Source organism: Beta vulgaris, chromosome 7, assembly GCF_026745355.1.
Source record: "Beta vulgaris subsp. vulgaris cultivar EL10 chromosome 7, EL10.2, whole genome shotgun sequence".
NCBI lineage: Eukaryota > Viridiplantae > Streptophyta > Magnoliopsida > Caryophyllales > Amaranthaceae > Beta > Beta vulgaris.
The window spans coordinates 17,214,771-17,231,536 of record NC_079208.1 but is presented as its reverse complement, the minus strand read 5'-3'; the positions used below and the strand labels follow the sequence as shown (position 1 = coordinate 17,231,536).

The window sequence follows — 16,766 nt, the reverse complement described above, 5'->3', positions numbered from 1 at the left end:
AATGAAGCACAAATGTCAAACTCCTAAACTGAAAAAACGGATTATTGGGCTAAAAATCAAGCTTGACATATGAGAAAGAATTAGCATTTCATAACTCAAGAATTCGGCAACTTAGGATCATATAGCTCATTAGTTTGGCAACTTAGGATCATGACATTAGGACAACATCATTAAACCATTACGAGTCCCTTTTGTATCAGGTAGACCTTTACTCACAAAGCTTCACAAAGACATGCATCAACACTCTAATTAAAATATCTATAGGAAGGTAACGGGCATAATACTCAACTAATTTCAAGAAATTCATCCCAAAGCCATGAATTATCTTGTAAAATATTCATGCATGGAATCCAACATAATTACCTTGATCACACACTTGGGATATGCTTAACTAATTGTTTTTCAAATTACTTACCAACATCACATTCTTTATGGAGTGTGTTAGGGATTTGTTGACGTTTCCAATACCAAATATTTCTCCCTTTTTGCTGTCGCAAAATGTAACACACCCTCCACTGTGGGCTACTAGTGAGAGGAATTGAGATTTATCACCACTCATATGTCTTGAACAGCCGATGTCGATATACCATAGGTTGCTTCCTCTCACATTCGCCTGCAAAGATCACTTGTTAGTTTTAGGAACCCAGATCTAGTTGGTTCTTTCGCTAAGCGTCTAATAAGTCTTTTCTAATAACCCATATTTGATTTACATACTTTACATTTTTCCCAACACTCTTTTTCTTGACATTACAGCTATCCATAAGGTGTCCATTTTTTCCACAAAAGTTGCAAATCAAATATTCAGGCAGCACTAGTAGAATAAATGCTTATTGCTGCGGTCAAAAAACTGACATATTGCTGCGGTTTAGGGCGCGCAGCAATTAAGGGGGCAACAATAGGTATTAATTATATTGCTGCGATTTTAAACCGCAGCAATATCTACAAATATTGTTGCAGTTTCCAGGCCAAAATCGCATATGTTTTTTTAATTGAAAAAAATAGAACATATTGCTGCAGTTTTGACCAGAAATCGCAGCAATAGATACCGGTATAGGTAAAAAAAAAAATTGGCATTTTGCAATTAAATTTGAGAATCAAAAAATCCTACAATAAAAGCAGCATGTTTTGAGTATAATCTTCCCAGTATTAAACTGTTGAGCAACATAAATGGTTAAATGAGTGACTTATCAAGTGACAAGTTAATGGATATAACATCTCAAAATGGAGGATGAAAATAAGTTTGTTTATCAGATCTTATGACTTATGACAACTTAAATTTTAGTTACAATGACTAATTACAGAAAAATATTAAAAAATAGAACTAAAATAAGAAAAAACATAAAACAAAAATCTACAGATCTAAAATACGAAAAATAGAAGAAAAAAAAAGAGAACCGAAAAAACAAAACACCAACAAGTGTTGAAACTTAAAATACAGAAATTATGAGACCATAAAAAATCGAAAAAAACTAGTGTTGAAATTATGCATATGAACGGTTGAGTAATCTGGCGGACGAACACCAACAAGTGTTGAAACGAGTGTTGACGAACCAACGGTCAGATCTGGCGAACGAACCAATGGTCAGATCTGGCGGACGAAACATCGAATTTGGCGGACGAACCATCGAATCTTGGTTGTGGTTGAAGCTACGGCGGAGGAGCGACGATCGTGGTTGAAGCTCTTGCGGAGGAACGACGGTCGTGGTTGAAGCTTTGGCGGATGAACGATCGGTTGTGGTCGAGAGGAGGAGAGAATTCTGGCGTACAAAGACCGGTCGTGGTCAAGAGGAGGAGAGCAATCTGGCGTACAAAGACCGGTTGTGGTCGAGAGGAGGAGAGAGAGAGAGGAGGAGAGAGACTGTGAGAGGCGTGAGTGAAAGGAAGAGGCGTGAATGAGTGAAAAACCCTAGGGGTAAGTCTTTTATAATTAATTTGAAAAGTCTATTGCTGCGGTTTTTTGTAGGAACCGCATCAATATATTAAAATATTATTTTTTTAATAGTTTTTTAGTATATTGCTGCGGTTTTTGTCAGAAACCTCAGTAATATGTTTGGTCAAATAATTAAAAATTTTCAAAAAAAATTCGTTCAAACAATATTGCTGCGATTTTCGGCCGAAACCACAACAATATGGTTATTTCATAATTTTTCTTTTCTTTTTGCGTTATATATTGCTGTGTATTGGTAAAACCGCAGCAATATTACCGCAGCAATAAGCAATTATTCTACTAGTGGTAGATAACCATATTTTCTTTTACGAAAGTCTATTTCAAAACTATTGGCATTATTATGCCTTACACTGTGTCTTTGGTCTGTATATCGTAAACCAATTATATTTTGATTGCTGGTTGTACTAGATATATAGTCTAGGGCTTTTTGACCAGCTGACCATTTTTCGTACATTTTTCCAACAATAGCCAATTATGATTTCAAGAGTTCTACAAAAGTGTTTAGATCACTATTTGTTTTCTAGAAGTTTCCAATTCTCTTTTAACTTTTTCAAGTTCATCTTTTAACTTAGCATCACGAGGTAGCATAAGTGGAACAATTGTGGATCTTTGTCTTGATTCTTTTAACTCCGTCAACTCATGTTTTAAAGATTCAATTTGGTTTTCAAGACTCGAATTTTCAGCTTTTAGCACATTGTATGGCACGGTGTTGTTAACAACTTCTTTTGCAACAGACTTTCCGTATGTTATTGAGTAACTCGACATTTTTCTCTTTAATAGTTTTTTCAAGTTCATGAGTTCTTTACAATCCTTTAACAAATCCTTATATTCCAATTCCAACCTAATTTTTTGCTTACATAAATTTTTTCACTTATTTTTTCATGATTGAAAAATCCGGTTTTTTCACCAAGTACCCCCGAATTTTCACGAAATTCACCGAGTACCCTCGCACTTTTGAAAATACACTTGTTACCCCTCGGTTTTAACATAATACACCCAAATGCCCTTAATTACTAACGATATTAATTACCATTAGTCATTAACTCTGATTATCTGATTTTAAACCCTAATTAATGTTAACTCTAACTCTAACCCTAATCATAACCCCTAACCCTAACCCTAACCCTCCCCCACCCTCCTACCAACCCCACCCCAACAGCTCCCCCCTCCACCCTCACCCTCCCGCAGCTCTCCCAACCCCGCCAACCCTCTCGCAGCTCCCCCGACCCCAGTCAAATTCCCCCACCCTCCCCCACCCTTGTCGAATTCTCGCCCCCACCCTCAAATTCTGCTACCCAGCTCATCGTCGTCTGCAACTCGGTCCCTTCCCCCACCTTCTCGCTCGTCGTCTGCAACCAACTCACTCATCAACTCGCCCAGTTCGCGGAATTCGACAAGGAATGGGGAGGGGGATTCCAAAAGAGTAAGTGGGGGTGGGGGAGCTAAGTGAGGGTCGACGGGGATGTGGGGAGCTGCGGGGGTGGGGGAGGGGTGCTAGGAAGGTTAGGGTTAGGGTTTAGGGTTTAGGTTTAGGGGTTAGGGTTAGGGTTAGGGTTAGAGGTAGGGTTTTAATTAAGGAATATTAAGGTTTAAATCAGATAATTAGGGTTAATGACTAACGGCAGTTACGCCATTATTAGTCATTAAGGATATTTGGGTATATTATGTTGAAACTGAGGGCTACAATGTGTATTTTCAAAAGTGCGATGGTACCCATGAATTTCGTGAAAACTCAGGGGCATTTGGTGAAAAAACCGTTGAAAAATCATCATTCATTTCTTGACAATCATTAATGACATTACCTAGTAAAGTAACAAGTTAATTTTTTGAAAGAAGATGTATTGAAGGTTTTAGAGAAAGAAGATTTACCTCACTGTCCTCGATTTCATCTTGTGAGTTGGAATTTTTTTGCTATTAGACACAAGTGAGAGTCGTCCGGGCAATGTGCCTTTCTCTGAGTTGTATGTACATCATTCAGACACAATTTTGCTCCATGGCACTGTGCCTCTAACTGTTCTTCTTTAGAATCCGACTCTCCCCAAACGGTAGCAATCATTGCTTTCTTGAACTCCTTCTTTGTTTGCTCCCTTTTGTCTTTAGGCTTCTCATCATCCCATAAGGGACATTCCTTTATCCTGTGATTGTACTCATCACACTTGAAACAACCATAATTAGTAGCACTTTTCTTAAAGTTAGAGGTAGTGCTCTTACCTTTGAAATTTCCACCTTTTTTATGATTGTTGTTTGTGTTCTTTTTGAGAAAAAATTTAAATCTCCTAATAAGAAAATGAACATCGTCATCACTATCACTACCTTCACTTTCCAAGGTTATACCCTTAATTTTTGGTACATTAGTCATAGAATTTAAAACAAGTTCATGAGTCATTAATGATCCAATAAGTTGTTCTCGTGAGAGTTTTTGTCAAATCTTTTTTTTGAATAGCAGTTACTTTAGGGAGACAACGATTTATCAAACTTTTTAACACCTTTCTTACTAAATCTTCAGAAGTATAGGTTTTGCCTGCAGAACACAATTCATTAATGATTAGTGTAAATCGGGTAAACATCTCTTTAATAGATTCTTCCTAATTCATAGTAAACAGTTCATATTGTTCCACAAGTAAATCAATTCGAGATTGTTTTACCTCATTCCTACCTTCGTGGGCCAATTCTACAGTATCCCATATCTCATGTGCTGTAGAGCATGCCTAGATCCTTGAGTATTCATCAGGTCCAATTCCATACTAGAGAACACTCATAGCTTTGAAGTTCTTTTCGGCTTTTACATAGTCGACTGAATTGTAGTCGTCTTCATCTTTCCTTCAACATTTTTGGCTTGGATAAAGATTGGTCCTTTTCTTATGACTTTCCAACATTCATAATCCGATCCTTAGATGTAGATCCTCATCCTAGCCTTCCACCATCCGTAATTTTTTCCGTTGAAAATCGAACACTTTGAGTGTCTTTCCCGAGAGTCATCTTGCATGTTCATGACTTCTATTCTCTAGGGATGAGCCTTTCGAGCATACACTGTGTTTTTCACTCATAAACTCGCTTTTAATATTTTCGCTTAGACAAAGTTGTATCAAAACTAAAAACAATGAAATCAAATAATAACATGACACAAGAATTTAACGTGGTTCAATCTCACCTCTAAGATCTACGTCCACACTACCTACTTTTTTTATTATTTCAATCTTAAAATACCAAACTCTTGATACAATATGATTCCCCACTACTAACTCTAGTATTGCTCCCCGACACTTAATTCTAAGTGTTGCTATTCTCTATAGTGATGAAAATTACAAAAAGATTAAGTACTCACAAGCGTGCTTCTTAGATAAGCAAATCGAGGAATGTTACAATCGTTAGATAGAACTTTAAACTCACTAGAACTCTGTGTCATACATTGTGCTATGGGGATCCGTTTTTAGCTCTCAAAGAACATAACTAGACCTAAGCTTCCATATCTTCAAGTTGTTGAGCTTTCATGAACATCCAATCTTGATAGCTTTCTTAGACTACTGTTACATACGTACATGTTATAGCATAAAGTGTTTATCTTTATAATAGTAACAATGACTTAGAGTCTCAACATATTATAAGATATTCAAATGATATATCCTTATGCAATGCACCTTCCTTCCAGATGCTCCCAATGAGATGTATTCATTACTTCAAATTCATCAAAAACAAGAAAATATACGGGAGTAAAGTATCACAAATTAAGAATATAATGCAATATGAACCTAAATATGAATCTAAATGCTCTAAAATGTAACCTAAATACATTTAAATATATATAATTTTGACATATCACTACACCCTTAACATTAAGCATGTAGTGACCACATTCTTGTTGTGCTTCTCCTATTAGTTCCTTACTTAATGGAGTCATGTAAGATACACTCCTTTGTATCAAACATTACATTCAACTTACTAGCTTCAGTGGTTTTGCTAACTGTTAGAGATAAAGTACGATACTAAAGATATGATAAATATCTGTAAGATATATTAGTAGTTAGGATATAATATTATCTTAAGCAAATATTATCTTATGATTTATTTCCAATAAGTGTTAGATAAGTATTAAGAATAATATATCTTCTAGAGATTGTTTCGGATAGGAGTTCCTATGTACTCCTATATATATTGTAGTCATTATTCATTATTGAACACACCATAATAAAATCATATTGTTTCTCTCTTCTCATAAACTTGTCATGGTATCAAGAGCAGTGGCGTATCTAGGAATTACGGGATGGGGGTACGGATGAGAAAAATTCAAATAAAACAAAATACAATACTTGAGTTAAGTTACGACTAAAAATTCAAATCAAAATACAATGCCAATATCAATTAATGATTCAAATTACAACTAATTTAAAACAACAAAAATACATAAGTTTCCTAAGTTACTTATCACGCGTTGCTAAGCACTACTAACAAATTCGGTTATTAACATTCTTACTAATAATTCGCTACTAACAAATGAAACCAGCTAGATAGAAATTAAGAACATAATATGTGCAATGGGGTTTTCTAACTAGTTTCCCAAAGAGAGAGAAAATGAAGAGCTACCTCTTAATTTCATAATTCACAATTGCACAACATATTAATTCTGAATTCATATCAAAATGAGAAATCTATCATTTATAAATTATCAGAAATTATAAAAAATTTAAAAAACAGAAAGTGGGGCTTACACTGTGGCGTTCAACTGTTCAAGATTGAGTTCTGCTTTTTAGTTCTTACTGGCTACTGTCGTTCGACGGTTCGAGTGTGGCCGGCGGTGGCGGGTGGCGTCTCGTGGCGACAACAACCGACAACGTCTACAAGTCGGCTCCAGCACCGGCTGCAAAAAGGCGACAACAACCGACAACGTCTACAAGTCGGCTCACGAAAAAGAAAAAGAAAGAAAAAATCCGGCAGCCCTAATACTGCTCCGGCAGGCGAAAAAAAAGAAAGAGAGAGAAAAGAAAAAAGAGTGTGCTTTTAGACTGACTAGAGGAGAGAGAAAGAAGGAGTAACATTAGCCATTAGGGAGAATAGGGACGCGTGCGGCGTGAGTGAGAGAGACTAATGAGCGTGCTTTTGTCAGTTTGAGCCCGTTTTTTTTTTTTTTTTTTGCTTTTATTTCCTTCACATTTTTTTAAAAAAATGGGGGTACAGCTGTACCCACTGTACCCCCAGTAGATCCGCCCCTGCAAGAGCCAGTTAAAATCTTGGGTAAAACTCATAAATATTGTTCTCCTGCCGGTGGATCTGAGTTTTATACTCATCGGCCGGATTTTATCCCTCAAATTAGAGATTTTATTTTCGATTTTCTAGGATCAACAATTAAGCATACTGACTTAAAATGATTGAAGGTGATGCATAATCAATAATCATAGTAGTGCATCATGCGTTTCCATGATGTTAAGTATGTTAGGACTTAGGAGTTGGGATTGGATTTCTTCTTGGTGGCGCACAAGAAAGCTCAACACTATTGGTTTAATTTTTTTAAAAAAATGATTCTCTATGTGTTGTGAGACGGGGTTTTATTGACATTTCTTGTGTTGTGAGACAAGGGCTTATTGGTTCTCCTTGTTGAGACAAGCAAGATTTAACGAGTTCGAAAAGATTGGCGTTCCCGTTCAATTAAAATATTGATCAAGAGGTTCGAAAAGAATGCGTTCCTCAACTGACATATGACAGGTTCAAAAAGAATGGCGTTCCTGTTAAGGTGATGTTAATGGGTTCAACAAAAATGTTGTTCCAATTATACTGCAAATTGGAGGGTTCTAAAAGAATGGTGTTCCCTAATTTGTTCAAGAAAGACAAAAATATTGAAGACGACAACACCAGATTTGTGTTTCGACTTCAATGAAAATAAGTTCCAGTTCATCTAATTGATCTGCAACTATTATTGAATTTTTTCTCCAATCGCAACATTTGTATTACTGTCGTTGCGATTGCGGGAGGGTGTTAGAGATAAAGTACGATACTAAAGATATGATAAATATGTGTACGATATATTAATAGTTAGGATATAATATATTAGTAGTTAGGATATAATACTATCAATATCTAACATAAAAACTTAGCACTATCTACTTGTAGGTCGAACTATCATTCCTTGCTCATCTGATGAACCTAGTGAGTTGATGCAAATGGAAATGTCTGAGAATATACGACTTGACTCCTCTGATGATGTTTCCAACAACCTTGACTTGGATTTTCCCTCAATGGATGTGGGTCCACCGTCGAGTCGTCAACATAATACACATGACTCTTTCATGACAACTAAGTTAGCTCGAAGATGGCCTGTTATGCAGCAGCAGCAACAACAACTACAAGATCCACTAATCATCGACAATGTTCTCCAACCTTCTCTTACAGGTAACAATTATTTTCCACTTTATATCTCCTCTTTCTTTTAAATTTTAATTTGTATTGTATCTAACTGAGAAACCTTCCAAGAACAACAACAAAAAAGCTATTAGGATAAGGACTAACAAAGTACTTCCTCCGTTTTCTAAAGCACTGAGTAACTATAAAGAGACGACAATTGTGTTTTGGGTTTACCAGTAAACCAATGCAAAATTCTTGTAGCTTACTCCAAGTGAATCAATTAATATAAAAGAGGGTAGTGTTGAGGATTTAGACATTTCTCGTTGAGTATTTTACAAGTGATGTTTACAGTACTCATGCTATTCTTTACCCGCTAACTTTTACAGACATGACTCCAATGGAAGAGGTTTCCCAAGAGAACAGGCACTACTCCCAAACAGTTTCAATAATCCTCAAACTCCAGTCTAGCACCTCTGCAGCGTCGTCCTCTCACCTCTCCTACTCTCCGAACTCTGCCTTCTTGAGTTGGAAATCAAGAACCCACCTCTACCACTCCCCAGTGGAGGGCACCTCACAGTGGCTTCTTAAATACATCCTCTTCACAGTCCCTTTCCTGCATTCCAAGTACCGAGACAAGAACGTTAGCTCCCCTAACACAACCCTGCAGGCTCGTGGTAAGGCCAGCGGTGGAGCCTCCCACGACGAGCTCTCAGCCAATCATGTGTTGGCCGAGCGTAGAAGAAGGGAGAAGTTGAACGAGAGGTTTATCATCTTGAGGTCGTTAGTACCTTTTGTGACAAAAATGGATAAAGCCTCTATTTTGGGGGACACAATTGAGTATGTGAAGCAGCTTCGTAAGAAGTTGCAAGAACTTGAAGGGCATACAAACTCTGTGCAGGAGAGGGATAAGAGGAAAGTGAGGGTGGTGGAAGAAGGCGGAAACAGTAGTGAAATCAGGGCGAAGGTGTCGGGGCCAACGACGACCTTGTTGTCGCAGCAAGGCAATATGCTGGAGGTGTCCATAATTGAGAGTGATGCACTGGTAGAGATGCAGTGCCCATACAAGGAAGGATTGTTACTGGATGTTATGATGATTCTCAGGGATATGCGCGTACAAGTTACTACAGTGCAGTCATCCTTACACAATGGCATCCTTGTAGCTGAATTAAGAGCTAAGGTATCAATTTTATTAATTCAAAAATAAATATAATGAATGAAAATCTTTCATTAATAGATACAGTCGTAGTATCATCCTAGAAATAAACAATACTGTGATATTACACTAGAATCTGTTAGTGTTGGTTGCGTTTTTTTTTACTAAACTATCATTCAATCTCACATCATTCGAATAGTTTATTCATCATACACATGGGTGTACCAGGTCTAAATTTTGCTCATATGCTCATTTGAAACTCTCATTTTTAGTATATTTTGCTTATTTGGATTATTTCAAATGAGCAATGAGCAAAAAAACTAACCATGGATGTATCATACTCACGATGCACCTGAGTGTATGATGAATTTTTGATGTAGTACTTTCTTTAGATGATTTTTTTTTTTTTGAGGGGATTCTTTAGATGATTTTTGATTCTAAGAGTTAGTAGCAACAAACATACCTTATTTCCTTTGAACTGTATGAACAGGTTAAAGAAAATGTCAACGGAAAGAAACCAAGCATAATCGAAGTCAAGAGGGCTGTGAATCAAGTTATACCACAAAGTGACCCATAGGTTTGAAATACATCAGAATATGCAACTATGCAGTATGCATCTACACTCAAACTTCTCTACGTAAGCTTGGCCGAGTTAATCAGCTTTGGTTCATAACATCTTTTTTGGATGTTTAATCACGAATGTTGTATAGTATTAAATTACAAATGTTGTATAGTATTAAATGAAAAATGTTGTATATAGAAAGAAGATATCACAAAGGCTAATATATGATGGTGCTACATTGATTGTCATACAAATGTTTTGTTATTTCATATACAAGATTTTATCTCGGAATAAAACATTTGTTTTCCAATGAATCAAAAGAAAGATATTAACGAAGAAAAGTTCATAATCATTCTGAATCAGGAATTTCACACCCATAATCTCGACTATTCAAAATTTCAATCTGTAGCATATAATGTTAGGCAGTGACATGTAACTATTTAACCACAAACATCAACCAAAAAAAAGGGATATAGCCTCAAGTATTGCAGCTAAGAGAAATTATCAAGGCTATTGTAACTTGAGACAATGATCCAGATCTAATTCAAATTATTGGATACTCAGATAAAGAATATCCAAATATGAATATAGGACCTGATATCAGATTTTCCCAAAAAGATACTCTGAAGTACATAGTCTACATAAAATTGCGAGGATAAGCAATGCAGCTCCATAAATGATTGGTACACTGTTTGTCAAATGTGCACTTAGATCTGTTAACTGGTATTTATAAATCAGAATAGAATATAGAACTAATAACCGCTAAGATTAGAGTTCGAAAACAAACATACAGATGGAAAGTCCAGAATTATATACTTATAAAAATTCACATCAATCTTTTTTGTTAATCTTCAGGTGAAGGGTTTGCTAAAGCAATTCCCTTAATGACATGCCGACACTGAAACCTGCAAGACGACTAAATTCAGTTCATAGTTCTCATATAAAGTACTCCATAAAGCAAAAATGGGTACTAGTCCTGCTTGTGCCCCTATGGTGGCAGACCATATACCGAAAAATCAGTTAACCACTGTTATGGCTGGGGGAGGGGGCAGGGGTGATGGGAGGGTGGGGGAGGGTTAGGGTTAAGGGTTAGGGTTAGAGTTAGGGGTTAGGATTCGGGGTTAATTAGGTTTTAACAATGGAGGATGGGAAGGTTAGGTTTGAGAAGTTTAATAGTAAGGACTTTAGCTTTTGGAAGATGTAAATAGAGGATTATTTGTACAAAAGCATTTACTTGCTTCTTGAGGGAAAAAGACAGGTGGTACTCTTGAGGAAGAATAGAGAGTGATTGATCGTCAAGCACTTGGTGTTAATAGGTTGACATTATCTCAGAGTGTGGCCTCCAACATCAAGGACAAAAAACAACCAAAATTGTTGCAAACCTTGTCAAATATGCATGAGAAACACTAGGCAATAAATAAAGCATATTTAATGAGACGATTGTTCAATCTTAAGATGATTAATGGAAATTCAGTCGTCGAGCACATTAATGAGTTCAACTCAATAATTAGCCAATGCTCTTCAATTTACTTTAATATTGATAATGAAGTGCGGGCATTATTGTGCCTTCGTCATGGAAACCAATTGTGTCCGTCATTAGCAACTTTTCTGATAAAGAAAACTTAGCATAGGATGTTAATCTTGAGTTAGAGCATTCAAAAAAAGGAGTTTGGGGAATCATCAGGTAGAGCTTATAATAGCAATAGGGGAAGGGGAAGAAAATAAAAAGGGATGACAAGCCTCGGAATTCCCCACTTTTAATTAATCTCAGGTTCTCAAAGGAAGATACGGCAAAAACGGATGAAGAAAAGGAGCAATGGCTATTGTTCCTTATGCTTCGGTTGTTGGTAGCATGATGTATGATATGGTATGCACAAGACCCGACACCACTTATGCGGCAGGAGTTGTGAGTAGGTTCATGTCAGTTTAGGCTAAGCAACAATAGAATGCCGTGAAATGGCTATTGAGGTACGTGCTTGGTACTTCTACTATGACTCTTGGCTTTAGCAGAGAATGAGTTGTCTTGGAAGGGTTTATTGATGCCAACTTTGGAGGTTTTGTTGATTTAAACATTCGGGGTATGTTTTCACTATTGGTGGTAGTGATACAACCATTAGTTGGACGTTGAAACTCCAAAAGTGTGTCTCCAATATCTACAATGGAGTCCGAATATGTGGTTATGTTGGAGCCGAGAAAGGAGATAAAATAGTTACAGAACTTCCTTAAAGAAATGAGCATGAAGCAACAACGATGTGTGTTTTGCATAGTGATAGTCAAAGTGTGCGGTTCAAGTGGCTAAGAATCATATCTTTCACTACCGAACAAAGCACATTAAAAGATACTATCACTACACTAGGAGTTTACTAGATGATGATGTCATGGTTTTTGAAAAAGATTGTCGTCGGATATGCTCACTAAGGCTATCATTAGGGAGAAATTGAGGTTGCATGGAACCTCAATTGGTCTCATTGTTAGATGGAGAGCCAAGGGAGTAAGATTCTTTAGTGAAATAGTTATGGATGATGGTGTCTTAAGGTTTATTTAGATGGCTAGTCTTGGTGTTAAGCTAGGGTTGAGATTGTTGGTTTGTGATATTGTGGAGCTTGAGCAACCAAGCGACGTGATAGTGAAGAAAAACAGTTGCAAGTCCATAAACCCACACGGATTTATAATCCCGGGTCTGCTATCATAGGGCCATGGTGGGTGAGTTTGGGCCAGGGCAGGGGACTCGTTCTCCGTAGAGGTTCTATTTTGAAGCTGGAGGCAGAGTTAGGGCTCTTTTACTCCCAAGCAGGTGGCCCAGGGCATGGCCGGGCATACCCAGCTCGTCGAGATTTAATTGCGGGTTGATCATATTTATGACCTTAGATTATATAAACCCCATTTTTCTTATTTTAGGCCCTTTTCACACAAAAGTGAGATCTTCGAAGGGTTTCATAAAAGAGGAGTGAGAATATAGCATTAACTCATAATTAGTGCTTGTGATTTCATCATCCATTGATTAATGAAAGTTATTTGGTAGGTTTTTTCTCCCGGATTCTTGGGTTTTCCCACATTACATGGTGTGTTCTTCTTTACGTTTTCCTTATTATTTGGTTTCCCTTCAAGTTTTCTCATTAGTTGTTGATTAGTTTTAATTACAAGTAATTAGTCTTTGCTTAGTCTAATTCCCAAGTCCCAACAAAGGATAGTTTAGTGCACAATAAACAATCATACCAAGTTGAATGGCTGCATGTATGACTCTTCTCGCTGAAGTCAGTGATTGCCTCTGGGATACAAGAAGAGGCTTCCATCACTTGGTGAGAGCTCTTGGATCTAAGTTGCAGCCTGAGTGGCAGTATCTGCAGACATAGAGCACGTGATAAAAAAATGAGAGAAGATACCTGAGCGCGGGATATAATTGCAACAAATTAATTGCATAGAAAGTAATTCGTAATATACACAACGGCAATGAGATGACTTAAAATTACTGCTTCACAAGCACTCAGCATATATAAGTCCAAATTAACAATTTTATAAAAGTGTTGCAACAAGTCAGCAACTAGTAATTGACAATTGTCCTGACAATTAGCACAGCAGATTATTTACTTAGTTTCTCAACATATATAAGGAAGTGCACTATATCCTTGAAATGCAGGAGGTCAGTTAATTGCATCTTCTATGAAATATGGACTCATCAAATAGACAGCAATAGCCTAGAAACTGAATATGCTGAATGGCATGCTAAGAACGCACTACCTTCTTTGAGTACTGAAAGTCACGCTTGGGTAGGAAATGCAGAGGCATATTGAAAAGAGTTGGAGCCTTCACCAGGAGAAATAGCTTTGAAGGGCCTAAAAACATAGCACTTCTAGCAATGTCGGTATCTGGTAAATTCACTCATGGACACTACTTCGAGCAGAAAAGATGATTGATGAGTCGCGTACCTTTATAAGTGGCCGATCCCACACCTTTAGATATAAGTGCTCTTATGACCTGTGCAGGAGGAGGTAAGTTCACTTAGGAGTCTATCTTCAATATCACTGAAATGGAAATAGCAAAACCAACCTTTCTAGATAGCACCTCCACTGTCCTATTTCTGGTCATATCTTCAGAAGCTAAGGAAGCTACCATTTCATGTGGAAAAAAAAATTCGTAAACATGATGTGGTCGTCTTGGGCTGGTTCCGAGAACAAAGATAATATCTTCAACATTGGGAACCTCACGGAGGAAGAGCAACAGAGCAGTCTGGAGACCAGATACTGTATTCATCAATTTCTCAAATCGTCGAATCTCTAATTTGACGTCTCTTTTCCTTCCAATGCACTTTCTTCTAGATGAAGCGTCGAGTTGACTTTGTGTAAGAAGTATCTCCTAAAAAGTGAGAAATCTTCGGTAACATGATTCAAACTGATAAATTAATTCCACTGCATCCTATGAAACATACCGACTCCTTGTATTCAGTTTGTAGAGTGTCAAATTGAATAGTCATGTCTTGCAACATGCTGCAAAGGAGAGTCCTGGAATTTATTAGCTTCAGCCATCTAGAAGATATGTTTACACTTCTTAACAGAGATTAAAATATTCCCATAAAGCTCAACTATTTCTAATTGAATACATTATACCACGACTTATGGAAGTCATAGCATTCAGGCTGCATTCATGTTCGATTTAACATTGTTTTTAAACGGTATTATCCTTAAAGGACATCTTGGAATCCTCTATCTGCTCTATAAAAAAAACCTGCAATGTGAATACTTACTTGAAAAGATGAGTGCTAAAATAGTAAAATAAAAACATGGAGTTTAGACCCCTTTCTTTTGCAAGAAGATTGCTATTAATCAAATTTGTTCTTTTGTCTTTTCATGTTTATTGGGATCAAAATGTGGTGTTGCCTAAAACATCTTGAAGAGAATTAATCCTATATCCAAATCATATCTCTGGCATGGCACTAATTACTCTATGGCCACTGGCAAGGTTGCTTGAAAGTTACTTTGCCAAGACAAGTTCATCTAGAGCATAGCAACTGTTGGCAAACATATCTGAGCTATTCACAATAATAAAGACAGCCTACGGGCCAAATGGGCCGATGCAGGTTATGTAAAAAAGGTAGCTCGTCGAGTTACAAGCCACCTGAAAGGAAGAAAATTTACAATGTAAGGGATACTCTAGAAATGCAATATACATAAGCTCAATTAAAGATGGTTTCATCTTATTCAGTTTAAAGGACTTATGATCAAATTATTCCTGAGGGGTCGATGACATGCTATAATTTGCGAAAGCCTTGCTAATTGCTATTCCCATACATAAGTTTGTTGAGTGGCTGACTATCTCAAATAGGCTGCAAACTAGAGACAGGCTTTACAGACTGAATATACATGCTGATTCAAGCTGTTTGATTTGTGGCACTCGCTCTAAATCACATAAACATTTATTCTTTGAATGATCAGTTCATTGTTTATCTCAGTCCCAAGGTTAACAACATTTGAGCATATGTAGATAGTATCTTCAAAAGAAAAGAGGGTCAACGTCCCGAAAGAATGTAGAGAAATCCACAGTCCTTGTTCGCATGTATCATATTTGGACAATGAGGCGTTATGTAACATGTCAATACCAACTACAATTAGGATTGTAAAGTTTAAGATTAGGCATGGAATAACTACTGACATTCCTAAAAAGGTTACTAGTATAGAAGATAGATACTAGTGTTTATTCTTACAATGTAATTAGATTGTATACAAGCTTGCATAGCCTTGTTTCGTTTAGCTTTTCACCTTGAATCGTGCTGCCTCGATGGTTTGTCAATGGTGCTAAACACTTACTAGATTCCTAATTTTCCTTTGGATTTGTAAAATATAGCAGCAAAAACAACAACAAAGCCTTAGTCCCAACATGATTTGAGGTCAGCTTACATGAACAGTCATAAGAAATCGTTTCCGTGAGAAATGAAACAATAACACTTATAACAGTAAACCACACATAACTTGATTGTAGCCATAATGCATAAGTGCAACATAATGACCAACAATAAAAAGATGTTAGAATACGCAAATAACACGCAAATGAGCTTGAAATTTTGTGGATTAATTAGCATAAGATAAAATGAGGGTTGAGAAGAGAGAGAGAGCGTACGAGGGAATTTGTTGGTGCATATAGAGCAGAAAGGCTAAGACGTCATAGACGAGATGGAAGATGAGAGCAGCATTGATAGAATTGGGAGCCACCTCGATTTCCGTGACTTCCGCCATTGCTGCTGTCTCCAACTTTCCTCGCTTCGACTCATCTTCTGCCATTGCCTCCTCGATTTGAATTCGATTTTTTTGTTTTTTAACCGCCCTGTCTTTTATCCCATTTTTTAAACAACCAACTTTAGCCGAGCCCCAAGTTTATGAGCGCTGATACGCGGATACCCGGTATAGAAGCTTTGCCTCTGTCTTTTATCCAATTCATATACTTTCTCATAAATTGATGCATATATAAGATCTGGTGCATATATTACATAATTAAAGTTAATCTTCTCTGATTATCATACTGTACAAGATATGATTTATATTGTAATTGATGTGATTCATATTATAGGTGATATAAATTGTATGACACATGATCAGAAACAAAAGCATAATTACACAAATTGAATTACATACAAGTTTACTGCTTCATACATAAATACATGATTCATCTGGTTCACACTATAGTTGATCTGATTATATTCAAAACTGACAACATTCATATAATAGGTGATTTGAGTTCTCCCCTACATAATCAGAGTTGTCTGAATTGCATTAAGTCAA

At 36.8% G+C, this 16,766-nt stretch overlaps 2 protein-coding genes across 3 annotated transcripts in view; one reads left to right on the top strand and one right to left on the bottom strand.

The window, feature by feature from the left end:
• LOC104898845 (transcription factor BHLH42) overlaps nt 1-10,267 on the top strand; it is a 65,715-nt gene extending 55,448 nt beyond the window's left edge. Inside the window, exons 7-9 of the mRNA XM_010685955.3 lie at nt 8,051-8,329; nt 8,668-9,458; nt 9,925-10,267. Of these exons, the coding sequence (XP_010684257.1) occupies nt 8,051-8,329; nt 8,668-9,458; nt 9,925-10,011 (1,157 nt within the window). The 3' untranslated portion in view covers nt 10,012-10,267. The remainder of the gene's footprint in view (nt 1-8,050; nt 8,330-8,667; nt 9,459-9,924) is intronic.
• Nucleotides 10,268-10,615: 348 nt separating this feature from the next.
• LOC104898846 (hypothetical protein) lies at nt 10,616-16,426 on the bottom strand. 2 transcript variants are annotated; one of them, XM_048648491.2, is made up of 7 exons: nt 16,108-16,426; nt 14,423-14,495; nt 14,044-14,349; nt 13,923-13,971; nt 13,735-13,829; nt 13,213-13,337; nt 10,616-10,901 (listed from the first exon to the last, which is right to left on the bottom strand). In XM_048648491.2, exons 1-7 carry the CDS (start codon nt 16,266-16,268, stop codon nt 10,841-10,843), a joined length of 870 nt encoding a protein of 289 aa, XP_048504448.1. In that variant the 5' UTR covers nt 16,269-16,426; the 3' UTR covers nt 10,616-10,840. The 2 variants fall into 2 exon arrangements, with proteins under 2 accessions (XP_048504448.1, XP_010684258.1); XM_010685956.4 differs by having other exon boundaries at nt 14,423-14,480; nt 16,108-16,424.
• Nucleotides 16,427-16,766: the final 340 nt, after the last annotated feature.

Bases quoted from the DNA above. Each gene is read 5' to 3' on its own strand.
- LOC104898846 (XM_048648491.2), bottom strand. From the start codon at position 16,268: ATGGCAGAAGATGAGTCGAAGCGAGGAAAGTTGGAGACAGCAGCAATG. The intron at 13,830-13,922 runs GTACGCGACTCA...CTATGTTTTTAG, and splicing joins GGGATCGGCCACTTATAAAG to GCCCTTCAAAGCTATTTCTC. The intron at 10,902-13,212 runs GTATGATTGTTT...GTCGTCTTGCAG, and splicing joins ACATGCAGCCATTCAACTTG to GTTTCAGTGTCGGCATGTCA.